We start from the raw sequence: 18234 nt of genomic DNA on the forward strand, positions 1-18234 counted from the left end.
AAGTACTAATGCCCAGGCTGCCCCTTTCCCTTCGGGACCTCCATCCCAAAGTGCGGTATGTGAATATACAGAGCAGCGTGGCTCTCAGACGACTTCATGTAATTTTCTGAAAGCAGGGACCGTGACTTCTTTCCTTTGGTTCCCCACAGGATACAAAAAATGGCTCTGAGGCAGATAGAAAAATACTTGCAGAAATAAGGAAGATACAATATGAATTTTCAGACTTATCAGTTGACTAACTGCCGAGTATTTAACAACAGTCTTTCCTTCACCAGTCTTATCAGCTCACTTCAGTAGTCTCATAAAGGTCTGTGCTAATGTTCAATTTCTATAAACTACTTAATAAATATTTCACTTTACATTGGCATAACCCATGATAAATCCACAGGAAATAAGAGCCACCAGCAGTGGTAGGATCAGAATACTTTAATAAGATACCAGTGTCAAAATACATTTCCTTATAAAGTTAAGCTCCCATACAGTTATAATGTTGTCAGTAGGAATTCGACAATATAATAATGTTCATGAAATCGTTACGTTGACAGGTAGGGTTAATATGAAGCTTGGAATATTTTTCAGTGTTTTAGTAAAACTGCAAGGGTAAAATGCCCTTAATGCCAGGGCAACACACACAGGAAATCAAATACCAGCATTTACATGTCAGTAACCCTTCAAGTTCTGCCTGTGTGGGGTAACGCTGTGTGGGGTAACGCTGTGCAGCTAAAATATGATTTAGACAACACCATGACTAAGGAATTTCTCATATAACTTAAATTTCTTTTGAAAGCTACTTTTTGTTTCTGGCAATAAGTCCATCCGGGCTTACTAAATAGTTGGCCTAATGTGCTTTGTGTGTGTTTTTAGAAACTTCTTCGTTGTACCCATTACAGAAAAGTTCCATGTAATTGGTATTGAAAAACCAGAGGTGTCGTCCCTCTTACCCAGTGAGTTGCAATGTGCTCTGGGAACGCTATTTTCAGTGCTTCCTACCTATACCTGTCACTGCCCGACCCAGAGACCTCAGCCAGGGCCTGCAGCTCGGGGCCATCCCTGGAGGCCTTGCAGGGCCATCTGGCTGCCAGCTCAGGGGGGCTGCAAGGCTGGTCTGGACCAGCTGCTCTCCCGCTGTGCAGCCTCCTCCTCAGTCCAGCTCCACGGGGCTCCAAGGTCGTGAGCTTGGAGGACGTGGACCGGGTCACTATACCATTTCTGACCCCTCATTTGCATGAATTCCCATCTAAACCATCTCATGGTAGTTCTGGAAATGTCTAAATGTGCCGTGTGAAAGACCATCCGAGTCACATAGCTCAGTGCACTTGAAGGGCTAGCAACAAAACCTTAAGAAAAGTTAGAGCACTTCCCCGCCCCACCCCCCGACCCCACAACGTGCCATCAGACCCTCTTGGCAGCAATAATAATAATACATACATACATAGTACATAGAGAACATGAGGGGATAGCGCGCAGTGCTCCCACTGAATGACTCCACTGCTCGGATTGTCACACCTATGGCATATCACAGATGGCAAAAAGCCGACAGAGGGAGGCCTTCCACAGTGTCCGTACAGGCCGTGGGAGCACTGGACAAGTCTGCAGTGTCCACAACACCAAGAAAAATTAACAGCTTTGAAAAGATCTTAAAGTGATTTTGTGAGCAGGATTCCATTTCCGTTTCTAAGGTTTTAGATATTACAGAGTACCCATATATATGATAAACACTTAACCCAGATATAAATTTTCTCTTTTAAAAAAACTCAGTTATGTTTTTGAATAATAATAAAAAATCCACCGAATGCGGGGGAAAAACACCAGTTTAGGAAAAGCCACGCTGTGCAGCCTTCACAGATAACCACATACGTTGGAGTTGACCCTTCACATTTCTTTTTTTCCAAAATCAGAGCAGAGTCAGCTTAAACCAAAAAAACCTGAAATTTACAATATGGTGATTAGTTTTAAAAAAGAAAGGAGAAGGGCTCTGCAAGGGAGAAGCCACAAGCTTGGAAAGCAACATCATTTTTGTTTCTCTTTGGCAACAACAGTAACGAGGAATCTTTTTAGTAAAATGAAGCTAACGCTCTCCCTACAGGAGAACAGACATGCACCAAACTTGTTAGTGTGGACAGTTGTGTGTGAGAAGGAGAGAAAGGGAGAGAAACCTATAGATAATATAAATTAGAAGTAATTGAAGGTGGGGAGGAAAAAAAATCTTACAAAATTTAAGAACATTTCAGAACAGGTAAAACAATTGTGTACTTTAAAAATAGGGATAATAAAGTGAGCATCTCAGAAAAAGGCCACTGCGTGGTGACCTGGGCAAGTCTGCCAGGTAAGTCCATCTTGTAAATAGTGTGCTGGTGTTAGAAATACCTAGTTACAAAAACAGATGGAGAGAGTGAAGCTGGTGGGACGGTGTCGGCAGAGGTGCTGCCCAGGTGGAAGGCCTGGCTCAGGTGGCCTGGTCCAGGGCTCTGAGGAGGTCCCCTCCTTGCAGGAGCGTGGAGCTTCCCAGCACGGGCACGTTCACCTCACAGTCATATCTGGTCAGTTCAGGCAGCAGGTAGGACTCAAACGAGGGCCCGAGCAGCCGGCTTGCCATGCCTGAAAGAAGGGGTGGTACCATAACTTAAAGGCCTAAATCAAACATCTGGAAAAGTGACTGGGCGATACCAATAGGGCAGCCCTAATTTCACTCTGCTCCTTCAGTGGTGTCTCCCCCATGGTCTGCTGCACGCCTGGGGAACGTGTCTGCCTTCAGACCCATTGCCTCAGGCGGGGCGCTGAGACCCAAGAAAGAAGACAGCGCGAGGTGCGGGCTGCAGCACAGGGAGGTGGATTGCTGGTCCCATGCCTGCTGGCAGCAGGGAGGAAAGGCTGAGAGGGAGTTCGGAACCACCTGGCATCTATGCTCACATACACAGAACATGCAGAACGCACACACACATACACGCGCACACACAGCCTGCCTCAAGATTCAAGGGTCTGAAAATCCAGTTTCCAGTCACCACCCTCAGCAGTCCTTTCTTCTTGCCTCTGTGCTATTCTGCTGAGGAGGCAGACCAGTGAGTGGCAGAGGGGACATTCCCAGTACGCACACAGGCCCCATCCCAGGGAGGAAAGGCTTAGGTGGCAGCAGAGAGCCTGGAAGCCCTGTGTTCTGCCCCTCCGATGTGAGATGCCCACCTTCCTTCCCTTGCCCTATCTGCAGAGCCTCGTTCCTCGTTCTGCAGGAGGCCATTCCCTCCTGCAGCTCCTAGCCCAGGTCCTTGCTGGGGTCCATGCCTGCCTCCCCAGCTTGACTGCTCCTGTGGACAGTATCAATGGATACCTGCTCACCATCCCTTGCTAACTTCTCTTATTTATGGTCAGAAGAGAGTTTAATAGGATTCAATTCTTTTGAAAAGAATATGATTTCCCCTTGATTTCAATATTCACGGTAACTTGTGGGCTTCATAACAGGAAGAACAGTGCTGGCTACCTCTTACTGCACATAAATGTATACTAGTCACTGAACTCAACAGCAGAGCCAGAATTTAAGCCAGGGCTGTCTGGCGGTTCTACAGCCTGGACTCTGAAGCACAGAACTAGAACTTCCCCCAAACTCTACTGCTGAGGAAATTGCCTTTTAGGACAGGGGCCTGGTATGTTTTTCCATAAACCACGCATTATTTTCATGCCAAACAGAAACCTCATGAAGACATCTATGTTTCACAAGATACTATCAAGACGAAGGTGGCCCAGGGTTGAAGGCAGGCATCGGTGCCTGCAGTTGAACCAATTCCAGTGGGGTGGGCCTACCAGAGCTTTCCAGGCTGCTCTCCCTGCAGCAAGTTTCGGCATGCTCTCAGCACCTGCCCGAACTCAGAGAGACACCCCAGTGTGCCCAAGGGACTTTAAAAAAACACATCCATATGAAGAACTGAGGAAGTGGGAAGGCTCCGGGATTCTCAGGGTGGAAAGAGCCCTGGATGGCACCTGATCATGGGAGGATTCCCTCTGAAGCCCCAGGGAAGGAGCACTCCCTTCTCCACGCAGCAAGCTCGTCCCTGCATAGACCGGAGATCCTCTGCCCAGACCCCTTCCCAACTCTCTGAACCTTCTCTTTAACAGGCCCTCACCACTGTGGCTGCCCGCTCTTTCTTCTGAAAGTGCTCTTGTCAGTCAACAGTGGGCCAGTGTTCTAGGGGTGGCCAACCCAGTGTTCAGCCCTCTGTGGGCAGCAAGTAGTGGTCTGCATTCTTCCTTCAGTATTCTAGCCTGAGTTTTTTAGTTGTGTCTCAGACCCACCCCCTGGGGGGCCTGGTCACTGATGTCACAAGGAACTTGTGAGGAGGTTCCCTAAATCCAAGGAGACCTGAGCCCTGGACATGTGACTTCAAGTCAAGCACTTCCCTGTGCCTGGCACTGTGCAGATGCTGGAAAAAAAAATAGAGGTGGGCTTCCCCCGGCATTGGATCCTGAGTACACCCACCTGACACCTTGTGGGCTGACGACAGGCTGTAGTCCTGGTACTGGGTGGCATAGCACTGTGCGGGGAACCTGCTCTTGCTGTTCTCCCCGGGACTGACGGCAGATGGAGGCTGTGGCAGCGGCAGATGTCTCAGGGGATGGCCCAGGCCCCTCACAGGATTTTGGGTGAACTTACCTGAAAGACCAAAGTCAGAGGGTGACGGTAGCACTGGCCTGAGGGAGGGGAGAGGCCAGGAAGCCCTAGCATCCCTTTCCTTTATAAAAGGTGCTCAGAGTCACCAGAACTACAGCCAGCCTTCAGGACCCTCTGATGGCGTCATCTAAGTCAGAGTGGAAATGGAAAAGTTGGGTGTGTGGGACTGGGAGAGGGACAGAGGATATCACCCCATTCTAACAAGGCTCAGAGAGGCAGGTACGGTCTGTGGTGAGTGAATGGAAGAACCAGGATAGGCTCCTGAGCCCCAGTCCTTCCAGCAGAACCCCCAGGAGGCCTAGGCCTGTGGCCGCTGCTCACCATTGGGGACATTTGCGCTCAGTGGCTTGTCCGGCATCAAAGGGCAGCTCCCACCCCTGAGGTTCTTCATCCGTTTCCACATCAAATGTGAAGTGCTGCCACCAGGTGGGTCCCCCTGGGAGTAAGAAGGGCAGATGGAAAGGGGAAAGGGCCAGAAAACCAGGTCCCCAGACTGGGTGGGTTGGTTGGGCCTGGAACAGGGCTGTCACTGGCTTGAAAGGGCCACATCCCCACCCCTCTCAGCAGCCCTGGGTTCCCTAAGGTCTGTGGACAGGCCCCTGTGGCCAGTCGGGATGGCTCACCCCACTCAGGTCCTGGAAGGCTTGCTCTTCATACTCCAGCTGTCGCTTCAGCTTCAGCTTGTTGGAGAGGGCTACCATGGCCGGGCTCAGCACGTCTGGGCCTCGAGCCCCAAAACCCTTTGCAGACCTGCAAGCCCAAGAGAGCAGGCTATGAGGGAGTCTGAAGCCTCATGCCACCCAGTGCCTTCTCATCTTAGGGGCCCTTCCAGGCCCAATGCTTATGCCTGTGATGACTCAAAGACCCAAAAGACAGAGTCTCAGAGGCAGGCTGTGTACCCGCAGGCCAAGCCCGAGCTCTGCCTCCTTCCTCAGCTGTAAGATGCTGAAGGGCTCAAGCCTCCTGGTCTGGGGACGGTGGCCGCTTGGCTGGGTAGTGTTAGTCCTTAGGTGGTTTCTTCTGCTCCGTCTCTCCCCTGCCTTTTGCTCCCACTGAAAACTAGTTAGGCTGCTCTCTAAAGGTCAAGTACCACCGGCCCCTGGGAGTGGCAGGTCATGTACCCACCACTGTGGCTTAGCCCAGCGAGCTCTCAGCTGGTGAAATGAGCATGCTGGGGAGATGGGAAGGCACTTCTGGAGCCTGGGCACAGCTCGGAGAGGCTGCAGTGGTGGGGACCCGGGGGCAGTCAAAAGGCAAGGGGGAGGCATGGGCATCTTTTTGCTTTTTTCAACCAGGGAAAATCATCACTCAGTTTTCTGTGTTCTGTGGCTCTGATGATGAACCCAGATAAGAAAGGCATTCTGGTGGTAGTTCGAAGGGAGACACTGAGGTACAGGGCTCTCAACAAGCCACTTCTTTGCCTGCCCTCAGTCTCCTCCAGCCCAGATAAAAACCTGTCCTATGCTAGGCCTCACGTGGCTCGAGGTGATTCCCCAAAGTCTGAGCTCAGAGAAGGGCTAAATGGGGTATCAGATGGCTGTGGAGAGGGGCAGGGGCCTCCCTGGGGGTCCAGCTATCTCACTAGTGGGTGCTTCTCTGTTCCGGCCCTACTGGTGCAGCCGAGTGCCTGCCACTTACCTTGTCTTGAATGTGGAGATATGGGGCGGGGAGACAGGGGGCCCCAATGGTGCCGCTCCCAGGAACTCTGTGCGCTGATCCCCGACGGCCCACTTTGTGGGCCCAAAATGTAATGGTGGATCTGGGGGCCACTGGGTATTGGATCTGCCCCCCATGGAAGAGAGAGGGGTGCTGGCCTGGCCACAGCATGGTGGCAGGGATGCTTTGCTTCCGGCATCAAAGAAGATGGAGGACATGGGCCGGTGCTCGGGCTCTGTCTTCTTGCTCTCCAGCTGCTGCTGAAACTTGTCCAGGAGGAAGGGACTGTGCGGGGCTACAGGGGCCAGTGGCTGGAAGATGTTTGTCATGGCACTGAAGCAGTGCTGGGGGGTGGACTGTGGGTTCTCCGCCAAAAGCCGCTCCTCGGGGCAGATGGGGCTCAGCTGGAAGTCTTCCCCGTCCATGGGAATATAGGGTGCCAGTGTCTCCAAGTCCAGCTCATTGAAATCCGTCTGAGGGGAGACAGCACGGGCAAAGAGGCAAGGGGGTTGGTACGACCTCACAAACACTATTCCAACTCAGCTCCTGCAGAGCCATTCATCTCAAGTACCATTTCACAGTGCTGCTCAAACACCTCCACTGGCTCCCTAGGGCCTATCAGGAAAACCTCAGACTTGGCTGTGTCATGTACATGACCTTGTATCATGTACCAGCCTTCTCCCGAGGTGACCCCCTCTTCACCCTGCACATTGAGAAATGTTCTCCTCTCTCCATCCCACCTGCCAGAGCCCGCCTTCTCTCTTGAAGCCGAGCCAGCCCTGTCTACTCCAGCCTGTGGTGGTTGTCCTTGTCCTACAATGCTTAGGCCTGTGGTGCACACTGTGGCTTTTTTGTCCTCTTCTCCCTCCTGTAAGCTGGCACGGGCCTAAGCAAGCAATGAGTGTCCAGGTCCATCTATGGACTCTTGCAGAGGAATAGCCAGACCCCAGGGATAGAAGGACTTTGGTTCCAATCAGCAGATACTCAGATCATCCCTTAGTATGGCAGTGTCATGACGGACGCTACAGGGAATATAAGCAGATGCGGAAAGCAGTTTCTACCTTCAGAGACTGACACCCTCACTGGGTGTCAGCTGACTAATGACTGCAATACTAAGCAATCTTTAAGGAGCAGAAGCAGATAGTTGTGATTAAGTGCCACATGATACATACTACAGGAGTTCTGAGGAGGGAGGGTGATAGAAAAGCTAAAATAGGGAACGTTTTGCAGAGTAGCTGGGATTTGTGCCAAGTAGGATCAAGATACAAACTAAATGGTAAAGCAGAAATCTGGTTGAACTCAAGACTAAGATAAATGGGGGATTAATGGTTTTCCCTGGGGTTTTGTAAGACACGTACCCCTCCCTCTACCTTATCCTTGTTTACATAGTTTTTGCAAGAACACTGGCCTTATGTAATAAATGTGTTCCTGAAAAGTTTATGTAAATGAAAAATTGTCAAACAGATGTTATTTTAAAATGCATTTTATATAAAATGATTATTTTTTTAAATCACAAGATGAATGTGTTTGTAAAGGGATTGTCCCCTATGTTTATACATGTTTTTTGCATTTGGCTATGCTTGTTAAATGTAGGGCCTGTTTAAAGAAAGGTGCAGTGGTATTTCGGTTTTCATGTGCACTAAGAAAGTTATCTAAGGAGATAGATATGCTGGAAGAACTGGATTTGACAGTGGGAGGAGGGGTGACCACAGGTTCCATTAGCCTGCACTCTCACCTTGTTCAGGCACACACCCTACCCTGATCTCCACAGCCACCTACCTGGGTACTGCATTGGTCCTTGGCCTCTGTGTCCATGGCGAAGAGCTTCTCAATCACTTCAATCTTCAGGTCGTTATCCAAAGATGTATAATAGTCTTCAGGGCTATTGGGCTAGGGGCCAGGAAGGAGGGGGACAGAGTCAAAGATATGGCACTGGTCTCCCCAGAACTCCAGCACGGAAGAAGAAATGCATTCCTGGACCCAAAGGTTCAATTCCATTCCACCACACAACTATTTGTAGAGGGGCCACTAATTAACAAGCTGTATGAATTAGGTCAATTCATCAACCTTTTTCAGCTCCAGTCTCCTCCTCATAAAATGAGGCTACTATCGCTTCACAGGTCCTTCTTGAGGAACAAACAGAATACAGGCTGCGGCCAGCAGGGCTGTGCAATCTGCAGCTCTATGCCACATATGGGATGTTACTGCCCTGCACAGGGACTGAGCTGGGGGCTCAAAGCCCTTCAAGGAGCTTATTTCAGTGGGGTTGGGGAATGAACACTGAAAGGAAGGAAATAGCTCTGATACCTGGTAGGTAAGTGTCACGGCCACTCTAGGGGGCTCTGTGATAACTGGAGAAGGAGAAGGACAGTACCTGTCCCAAATGTCCCTTCAGCCATCTGGCAGCAGTCATACATAAGGAGCCCTCTCTGTGTGCTCGCCTTAAGAGGGCTGCTCACCGTGGAGCAGCTGCTGCTGCTGGTGGCACTGGGGGTGGTGCTGCCCGGGGCGGCTGCCTGGGGCACGGTGAAGGCAGGCAGGCTCCCAGCCTCGCTCTGGGTGCTGTGGCTCCTCAACTCTGTGGCCCACGGCTGGCTCGGGGGCAGGATGGCCTTGCCATAGGCTGAGGATTCCTCGAAGTTCTGATTCCCTGTGGAGACAAGGGCCTGGGAGGTGAACACCCACAACCATCGGGCTCACCCCAAGGCAGACGAGTCCCAAACACTGCAGAGAAGGCCCTAAGAGGGTCTGGAATGCATGCCTGGGGCTAGGCACACCCTGGGGCTTAGCTGGGACACACGGGCCTCCGACTCTGGCTGAGTCAATGCAGAGACTCCCTGTAAAGGGAACAGTCTCCTGGAACATTTAATTTTCAGAGACTAAATATAGTAGGAGCCACTGTTCCCTAAGGAGCAATCCGGAAGGGTAGACAAGGAAGGTATGAGAGGAGAATTGGGCTATTTGCCTCAGTACTGCCACAAACAAGCTGCGAGACCTACTGGCCAAGGGCCCGCTGCATTTGAGATTCTCTTCAGCGGCAATCCTCACGTGGCTGCTGTAGAACGCATCTAAAAGGGGCTGGCACAGTCCAGGGTGAGCACCACTCTTGCAGCCACAGCAAGGCCAGGAGAGGGTGGCAGCGGGTTGCCAACTGGGGAGCATGGGGCTTCAAGGGTGTTTCCAGGATAGGAGCAGCAGAGGGCTGAAAACCCTGCTGGGGTCCCCAGTGACTTACATCCCTAGAGACAGGCAGACACTTGAATGAAGTCGTTGGTTTGAGGGCTTAATCCCAGGCCTCAATATGTTCTCTGTGTTTTTGGAATTATCCTTCCCAACATTATTCCAACTTAGCTCTCTGCCTAAATAAGCAATCTGTCCTTCCAGACCCTGGTAGGAATTGGCCCCTTCTCTTTGACAGTGTCCAAGCTGCCTCGGAGCAGATCCCTCACCTCTCCCCTCCCTCTCATCTCAGACTCTCACCACCCATGGTGGAGAATCGACTCCTCAGGGGAACGTCCTCTCTTAACCCCTCCTCATACAGCACTTGCTGAGGTTGGATATGGGATGGTCTTATCAGGGCAGAAGCGTGTGGTGTTCTTTTGTGCTCAGCAGAGCCTGGCCTCTAACAGGTGATTAACAAGACTTGGGGAAGGGGCTGGGGTAGCTCTGGTTAAGAAAAAGCTGTAGCCAGGGAGGCCTGTTATGATAAGAACTCTTCCCAGCCCCAACAGGGTTCCAGGGGCCTGGCTTAGCTAAGAAGCACCCACCGAAATCCAGAGAGATGATGGCGTCTCCTGGGGTGGGAGCCAGCTGGGCCAGCTCCTCAGGCTCCTCCTTTAGCTTGGTGAATAGGAAGTTACTCTTCTCAGACACAGCCCCCTTGCCACTGCTATCAAAGATGCTGTTCATGGCCATCAGGTGGGGCTTGAACAGGGATTCCGTCTGGTCCATGGAGAACACCACGTCATTCTTCTCAATCTCACTAATGGGGGAAAAGAGCCGTTCAGATCTTCCACATTTTCTAGAAAACTTCTGCTCCCCCAGATGCATGGAAACCCTGACAGCTAAGCTCTCAGACAAAAAATGGGTAGGACCCCAGGCATTGGCATCTTATAAAGAACCACACAATAGAAGTGTGTGAGCCATGGAGGTAGTGACAACAGGGGTATCCTCTGAATGTATGTCCATTTCGGATTGTGTTTTATTAAATATTATTGCACTTGAGTGGGGTAGTATGTATGAGGTCTGAATGCTTTTGTTTTTCCCTATTTCTAGAAACAACTAGAAATGACGTCCTCTAGCTTTCTTTCCAGGTACTATAGAGTGAAGGCATGACATCTTTTTTTCCCAAAAGCATGACCAATTCTCTTTCCTTTTTCCCCATTCAGAAAATATTGACTACTGTGTGCTATCTGCCTCCCCACCTGGGTCAGATGCATGGCATAAATGACAGATGACAGGGAAAGGGCAGAAAAAAAATCCCAACCCAGTATCCCACTGTTCCAAGACATCCACAGGAATCCTCTCAGTCACTAGGGTTAGCCCTGCAAGAGCTCCCTGAGGTGGTGCCCAGGGCGCTGAGAGGCCTGGCATCTCCTAGGCCTGTCATCCTCAGTCTGGGAAGCTTGGGCACCCCCACATACCCTGCACCAAGGCCCGCCAGCCCTCACACACTCACCTCAGAACGTAGTTGACACACATGATGCACTGGGGCTGCAGGTTGCGAGGGTTGTAGATGACTGTCCCCTGGGTTTCCAGCCACACGTAGCCCCCATGCTTTGCGAGCATCCGGTACTGGCCACTTACCACCTGGCCCTTGGTGCACACTAGGGGAGAAACAGAGCTGAGTTTAGGGAGGTGGGGCAGGGGTGTGCACCACAGGCTCAGCAGATCCCATGGGAGGGCAGTCTAATCTGCAGAGGAACAGACAGAACAGGGCACCAGGACAGTGAGGACCAGGGAGAGTGACCTGGGAGGGAGCTTAGGGATCACCTCAGCCAACTCTTCATTTTAAATCTAGGAAAAAGAGGTGAGAAGAGGTGAAGTGACTTGCCCAAGGCTGTCTACTGAGGGAGGGACCCACTCACTGTACAACTGTGCAGTGGCCCATCCCCAATCCCTGGACAAGTCGGGCTCACAGACCAGCTCAGCTATAAGCAGAACCAAGACCAGAACCTGCCTTGCTTTCTTCACGGGGTTCAATGGGAAGAAGCCCCTTCACACTGGGTAAGGGGAGCCATCCCCTGTCAAGCACTCCAGGTTGGGGGACTTCTAAGCAGCTTAGAGAAAGCCTGACCTCAGGGCAGTTTTTTTGTTTTTTGTTTTTTTGTTTTTTGGTTTTTTTCCCAGCAGACCCACCACCAATACCTGCTTATGAATAAAAGCATTTAAAAAATTGACATCTTTGATTTTTCCAGGTCATCTGTCAGGCTTGCCACCTTTCGGTGCGGTGAAGGTTTGTGATCCACAGCAAAGGCAGAGGCAAACCACCTCACCCTTTCTCAGTTGGGGTTGAGAAAGGTCTGGGACCCTGGCAGCCCACACAGTCTCTTCATAAGCTGTAATAAATCTCTTACACTCCTTCTTCTCCCAACTGCCCAGCTAGGCTTCCTGCTTATGAGGTTTTTCCTCTTCTAGATTGTTCTACCAAGTGTTCATTTAAAAAGTGCTTTTATTGTCTACCTTGGGAAAGGGTTTCACATCACAGGACTGTCCCTCCCCAGTCTAGAATGCTCCATCTTCTGCCATTCAAAAGGAATCAATACATCTCTTTAAAGTCTAATAATGTTAGAATTTTTGGTATTTTTCTGAACTGCCCATTCCTTGGGAATTTACAGAACTGCAGCTCAGAAGCTCCCAAATCACAGAGACGTTAGGAAAGAGCATGGAGGGAGGATTGGGAAATCTTGCTAGTTTGGGGATTTTGAGAAAGGAACAATCCTTCTTGGTTTTGGTTTCCTCCTCTGCAAAACAGGATATTGATAATAATAGTAGTAATGGTAATAATCGTCATCATTAGCTACCCAGTATACCACTGCCATTTGTACTGAGGATCGAATATATCTACATGGCTTATCAGGTACATAAGTGTTGACCAACTGTCACCAACAAATTTTGTATAGGAAAAGCCACCTCTTTCTTAGAGGTACTAATACGTATTGTGCCCATGCCCTGTCACAGACAATTTGTTACACGTTGGTAGAGAGTGTCATGAGGGGCCACTTGGAAGGATATCCAGGTTCTCCTGGTAGGCTTGCAGGCCTCCTCCCCATTCACCAGCCCCGTACAGCTGAAGAATGTGGCTGTCTTCATATTAGTGCAGTTTAGTAATCCTTTACACTTACGTTTTGCTTTCCTCTTCAAAATTTAACAAGCACCTGCAAGGTGCAAGAATTCCTGTAACTTACGTTTGTATAGTGTTCAAAACTATCTGATAAGATGAATTCATTTCTGCAAAGCATTTAGAACAGTGCCTGGCACATAGGGCACTCACTAAGGATTAGGTCATCATCACTGCATTTCATAGGCAACACCATGGGGTGCCTGTTATTATTCCCACTTTACAGCTGAAGAAACTGAGGCTTAAAACTACAGAGTGACTCCACCTCAGTGGAAACAGTAGACAGAATTATAGTTCAAATTAAAGATTCCTAGTCTAAGCTTTTTCTGTTTGCTCTTAATTTTTAAAAATAAATGTCATTGTGGTCAAATTTACCTTCAATAAAACACACACCCATTTGAAGTATACAGTTCAACAAGTTTTGACATACGTACAGTGAAGGCGTAGAACTTTTCCATCACCGCCCCCACCACCCCATTTTTTATGCCTCTAGGCAATCTTCATTCCCACCCTGGTTCCAGGCAACCACTCTTCTGCTTTTTGCCACTATATATTCTAATTGTCTTTTCTAGATTTCCATGTAAGTGGAATTGTATAGGAGTATCTACTCTTGTGTCTGGCTTCTCTACACTCAGCATGTTTTGAGATTCATTATGGTGTTGCAGGCATTTGTGGTTTATTCCTTTTCATCAGTGAGTTGTATTCCGTTGCATGGATGTACCATAATTTGTTTATCCATCTGCCTGTTGATGAATGTTTGAGTTGTTTTCAGTTTTTGGTTGCTGTAAACATTTGTGCATAAATCTTTGTATGGACATATTTTCATTTCTCGTGGGTGCAGCTAGGAGTGCAATTGCTGGATTACATGTAAAGTATATGTTTGTAAGAAGCTGCCAAGTTATTTCCAAAGTGGTTGTATCATCTTGTCTAATCTTTTAAACAAAATCCTGTGCCACAGGAAGGATAAGTATTTTCTTTTAATACAAGGAAACTGAGGCCAGAGGGTTATGATTTGCTTCACAGCTTACAAGACAATAGTGACAGAGTCTGAGCTACACAACACGTCTCGTGGCTCCTAGTACAGTGGTCTCTTGATTACCTGGGTCCACAAATCACTGGAAAGACCAAATTTGCTGTTGCCACTGTCCTAAACCATCATGGACTCAACCAGGGAAACAACTTTTACCCTTCCTGCTCTCCCTTTAGCTGTGCCAGAGGCTCCTCTGCTGCACTAAAATGATTCTTGCACAATTTCAAGTGCCTGTATTTAACTTATTTAGACGGTCCTTAATGCAAACCAAATTCAGGGCTCTTACTCTTTTTGATCAAACAGTGCAGCAAGCAAAGGTTTTAACTGCATTTCTAACAATTGCAGGCAAGGGCCTGCTCTGTCAGTAGAATATAATTAACGCCAGCTTTCTAATCATCTGGTCATTAATGCCAGCCTTAGTGAAGGGCCTGCTGCTTAATAGATAGGAAAATAAGATTAAAGGCCATAAAAAGCCTAACAGCACATAATATCCTCATATAACAAAGGCAAACTGACCCCTAACCTCGCCCCCAGAGTAACAATGTACAAATTATTAATCCATTTGGAAATTACAGCTTTCAATGATCTAAATCTGGTTGAGCTTCTCCAGGCATTTCAACGGTAAACCTTTACAGGCTAAGACATACATGGGTGTCAATGGGGGACCCCGGTGTGTGACTCTGGACCCGTCTCAAACCTGAGCGTCCAGTTATTCTAGAGCATGTGTGTGACTCTGTAGTGCAACTTTATTTGCAAAACCTCAAGGACAAATGAGAGACACGGGTCAGGGGCAAGGGGCAAGCTCCTGTCAGTTATAACTGTCATTAACCCAATTTCCAACCCATGCAGATTTCCCTTTGCTGGATGTGGGCTTGTCCCTTTGCTAGCTATGGGTTTCTGAGCTCAGGGCAGCTTTACTTGGCTCCATCAGGGTGAGAGAGAGCCTGTGATTTCTATTTGGGCTGTGAATTACCTTTTAGTGTGCCTAATGCGTAAATACATGGATTCAGTGAAAAGCACCTTATTTTCTCTAGAGTCAGCAGAAAACATGAACCATTTTTATCCTAACCCTTTTTATAGATTGAAGATGTTCTAAAGAAGAACAAGAGGGAAAATCCTTTTTATATGCCTAGTGAGAAGTCACAATTTTTCTTTCCTTTGACAGTAGCTTCTTCTGCTTTCCCATCCTAGAAGATAAAAGACAATACCGTCCTCCAAGAATTCCCAGAAATTTTTACATTTGTCCCTTGCTTTGGCTTCACCCTTAGCTTGGAAGGAAGGCTAGACTTTTCCCTAGTTTTACATCTAAAGTCAGGAAGGTCCAGAAAGCCGGGCCCTGGGAAATCAGTGCGTCGGCTGGGCCAGAGCCTGGGCCCCTGAGTCCCAGTGCCTGGATGATTCTGTCACCTGCCTTTGAAAACAGGAACCCCTCAGGGACCAGGAAGCATGAAGGAATCCCAAAGGGAAGGCTGGAACCAGATGTTACAATTTCAAAGCTTGGGCAGGCTAAGGTGGGGTCACATTCACAGGCATAAAAGAGTACCTCCACCCCTACCCCATTTCTGGGTTCCTGAGTGGGGCTGAATCTAGGTGGTGGTGGTGGTGGTTGTTGCTGCTGTTGTTGTTGTGTGTGTGTGTGTGTGTTTTGCCAGAGAGCACAGTGAGAAGCTTCTCTGAGATAATCATAATGGGCCCTGTTGTACTGTCAAATCAAACCCAAAGCCATGAGGAAGAGGCAGAGGAACCAATAAGAAAGAAAAGATCTCACTCCTTAAGAGTGTTAACCATGTTCACATACAGCTTGCGGGGTTGTGGCTCTGTTGGCTGCTCTGAACTTGGCTGCCCTAGCCTTGGGGTAGATGGATGGATTTAGGAACCATGGACAAATGGCTGCACTTCATTTTCTCCCTTGCCAGCAGGGCCACTGGGAATCTTCTCAGACTTACTTTACCCATTTTTAATCCTCCCATAATCCTCTCAGCACCACTGTCTGTACCACTGTGGGCACTTGTTTTGAAGCATTCTTTTCCAAATATAGTTTTGCCCATAGGTTTATATAGTGCATTTAGTGCCTGTTCTGTACCAGACCCTATGCTAGATACTGAGGTTAAAGATATGAGCCACTTGTTCCCACAGAGCCCACAGTCCTCTTTCTTTCCTCAGAAATAAGACCCCTTAGGGCAGGAATCAATTCTACCAAGTTACATCACCCCCAGTGGGCCAAGTACAGGGTTATAGGCCCAGAGCCCTTGCACAGTGATGAGTTGCATGGATTCAAGGGAATGGTCCTGGATCACCTGCCTATAGGAAGCCTGAATTGGGAACATAGCCAAGGATACACTCTAGAACTTCTCTGTCCAATATGGTAGCTACAAGCCAAGTGTGGATATTTACATTTAAATTAATTAAAACTACATTGTATAAAATTCAGTTCCTCGGTTTCTCTGGCCACATTTCAAGAACATTTCCACTACAGAAAGTTCTATCGGGCAGCCCTCTTCTAGAGTCCTTGCACAACTCAGGCTTCCTTCAAACTGCAAAGCAGAGTTTCCATACGCCATCCCTGGGTTGCCTGGACAGCCTTTTCTAAAGCTCCCTTGATCCAGCAAGCAAGCTCTCTGAGAACTGTGGCTTACCTCAACACATGTGTTAAGCTGGACCCATACTATTTTCCCTTCTGTTCAGCCTGAGCCTCCCCGATCCTTCAAGGTCCAACTCGAGTGTCCTTGCCTCAACTCCCCCTGCCCTCCTCTTCTGTGAACGTATGTACTCGAATCTACAGCATGCACCCAAGTTGATGATATGTTGAATTACATGTTACTCTCTACAGTGCTGTTCCACAGGGTGTACAAACCACTGACTACACACAGACACTCCGTGGAGGTGGTATGGGAGACTTTGAGACTCAACCTACCCTCTAGTGTCTCAGCTGTGTACCTTGGCACGGGTGTGTCTCCCTGGAAGAAGTGTCCTTTTTCTGATATGCACAAAGGAGTCTATAGGCTGGTGGCCAGCCTTGGTTTTCTAACCATCTTGAGGGCATGAGTCTTGTCTGCCACACAAGACAGCAGCTCTGTGGAGGAAGTGACCTGGTCTTCTTTCTCACCAATCATCCCCCACGCAAGGCCAGATACCACAGACACAAGGAAGCCACAAGGGGCACTCCTGGAACTCACAGTTCTGGTGACTCTTGGTCATGTTCTCGGAGTCTAGCGCATGGTAGAATTCATAGGCTGAGCGGCCAAGCAGCTCCTCAGGGTGGTAACCAATCAGTTCTGTGATTCTGAGTTTTCAAAAAGGCAGCATGTAAGGAAAAAAGACCATATTAACTTAGCACAGCATGTAGGCAGCAGCTAACCCCAGAAGGCAAATGAAACACACACATGCAGACGAACACAATCCAGACTTTCTCGTTGTACCATGTATCCAAGCAAAAGAACACTGTGCTCAATCTACAATTGCAAGTTTAACCAAACCCCTGTTGGTCCTGCCCTTCCTGACGCCATGTTTGGGAGGAGAGAAAAGCACCAGTTCTGAGGACTCCCTCTCCCCACCACCCCGGTACACACACATGTCTGTTCTCCAAGTACCACTGGAAGGGGCTCAACCCCAGGTTTTTGCAGATGAGGGAGTAGACATCCAGGAAGGGCAGACAATTGCTTGATGCCTACACAGGTGTCTAGGGACAGAGCAAGAATGAAAACTGGGGCCTCTAGTTGCTATGTCAAGCTCATTCTAGTGGAAGGCAGTATAAATGAAACATGAAAATGATGTGGCCCCAGGTAGAGCCACCTTTGTCTCTGTGTCAGCCAGCATGTGAGAGGGAGTCCAGGCAGGCAGAGGGAGTCTGTGCTTAAGCCTTCACTTTTCTGCAGGGCCTGCCTGTGACCTCAGGTGCCTTCAGACACCAGGTTTGCCTTCCATGACTTTTTCCACTTGTCCCCCACATTTCAAGGAAAGGAGGGCGGCAAGGAGGTGCTGAGAGGAAGAAATACTAAATCATAGTCACAGAAACGTGCCTTATCATACTCCAATAGGCAGCTCTGAGATGACAGCACTTGGCTGTCATTTCAGTGTCCCTTTCTTCATTCTGTAAGGTATCTGGTTTTGATGGGAAGTGGGCAGAGGAAGGGGTACATGTGGAGAACCATGAAGGATCACTTAACACTCTTAGGACCCTTTGTTCTGTGCTGGAATCCCTAAAATAAAAACAAGCCCTGCCTGAGAACCACCAGGTTGGCCGCTTTACCCAATATCATGTCCTATTATATTAGGCTATATAATACCTCCATATTATCTCTCAAAATCTAGGTTCTCTCACAAACTTTAAATGATGGCTTCACTGTCTTGTTCACTTGGCCTATCACGAGTTAGAAGTGATGCCACAGTCTCATTATTACAACCCTACTTCAGAAGGCATGACTCCTGGATACAGTCCTGTAATTTATCCTTGTAGGGGATCAATAACACGGAGAGGAAAGCAGAAGCAGTGGCTCCTTATTTCCTGTCTCTGCTCTAAACCCATCCCCCAAACAGTTCAGCTTTCAT

General features: G+C 48.7%; 1 protein-coding gene across 2 annotated transcripts in view; it reads right to left on the reverse strand.

The window, feature by feature from the left end:
• Positions 1 to 411: 411 nt before the first annotated feature.
• The window catches only part of EPAS1 (endothelial PAS domain protein 1), a 90663-nt gene continuing 72840 nt past the window's right edge, over positions 412 to 18234 (reverse strand). For both annotated transcript variants that reach the window (XM_015112282.3, XM_077959632.1), the window contains 10 exons: positions 16863 to 16969; positions 10995 to 11142; positions 10084 to 10298; positions 8776 to 8966; positions 8096 to 8206; positions 6299 to 6789; positions 5284 to 5410; positions 4982 to 5096; positions 4469 to 4642; positions 412 to 2598 (listed from right to left, as the gene is read on the reverse strand). In XM_015112282.3, the coding sequence (XP_014967768.1) occupies positions 2447 to 2598; positions 4469 to 4642; positions 4982 to 5096; positions 5284 to 5410; positions 6299 to 6789; positions 8096 to 8206; positions 8776 to 8966; positions 10084 to 10298; positions 10995 to 11142; positions 16863 to 16969 (1831 nt within the window). In that variant the 3' untranslated portion in view covers positions 412 to 2446. The remainder of the gene's footprint in view (positions 2599 to 4468; positions 4643 to 4981; positions 5097 to 5283; positions 5411 to 6298; positions 6790 to 8095; positions 8207 to 8775; positions 8967 to 10083; positions 10299 to 10994; positions 11143 to 16862; positions 16970 to 18234) is intronic.

This window comes from Macaca mulatta, chromosome 13 (genome assembly GCF_049350105.2).
Source record: "Macaca mulatta isolate MMU2019108-1 chromosome 13, T2T-MMU8v2.0, whole genome shotgun sequence".
Taxonomy (NCBI): Eukaryota; Metazoa; Chordata; class Mammalia; order Primates; family Cercopithecidae; genus Macaca; species Macaca mulatta.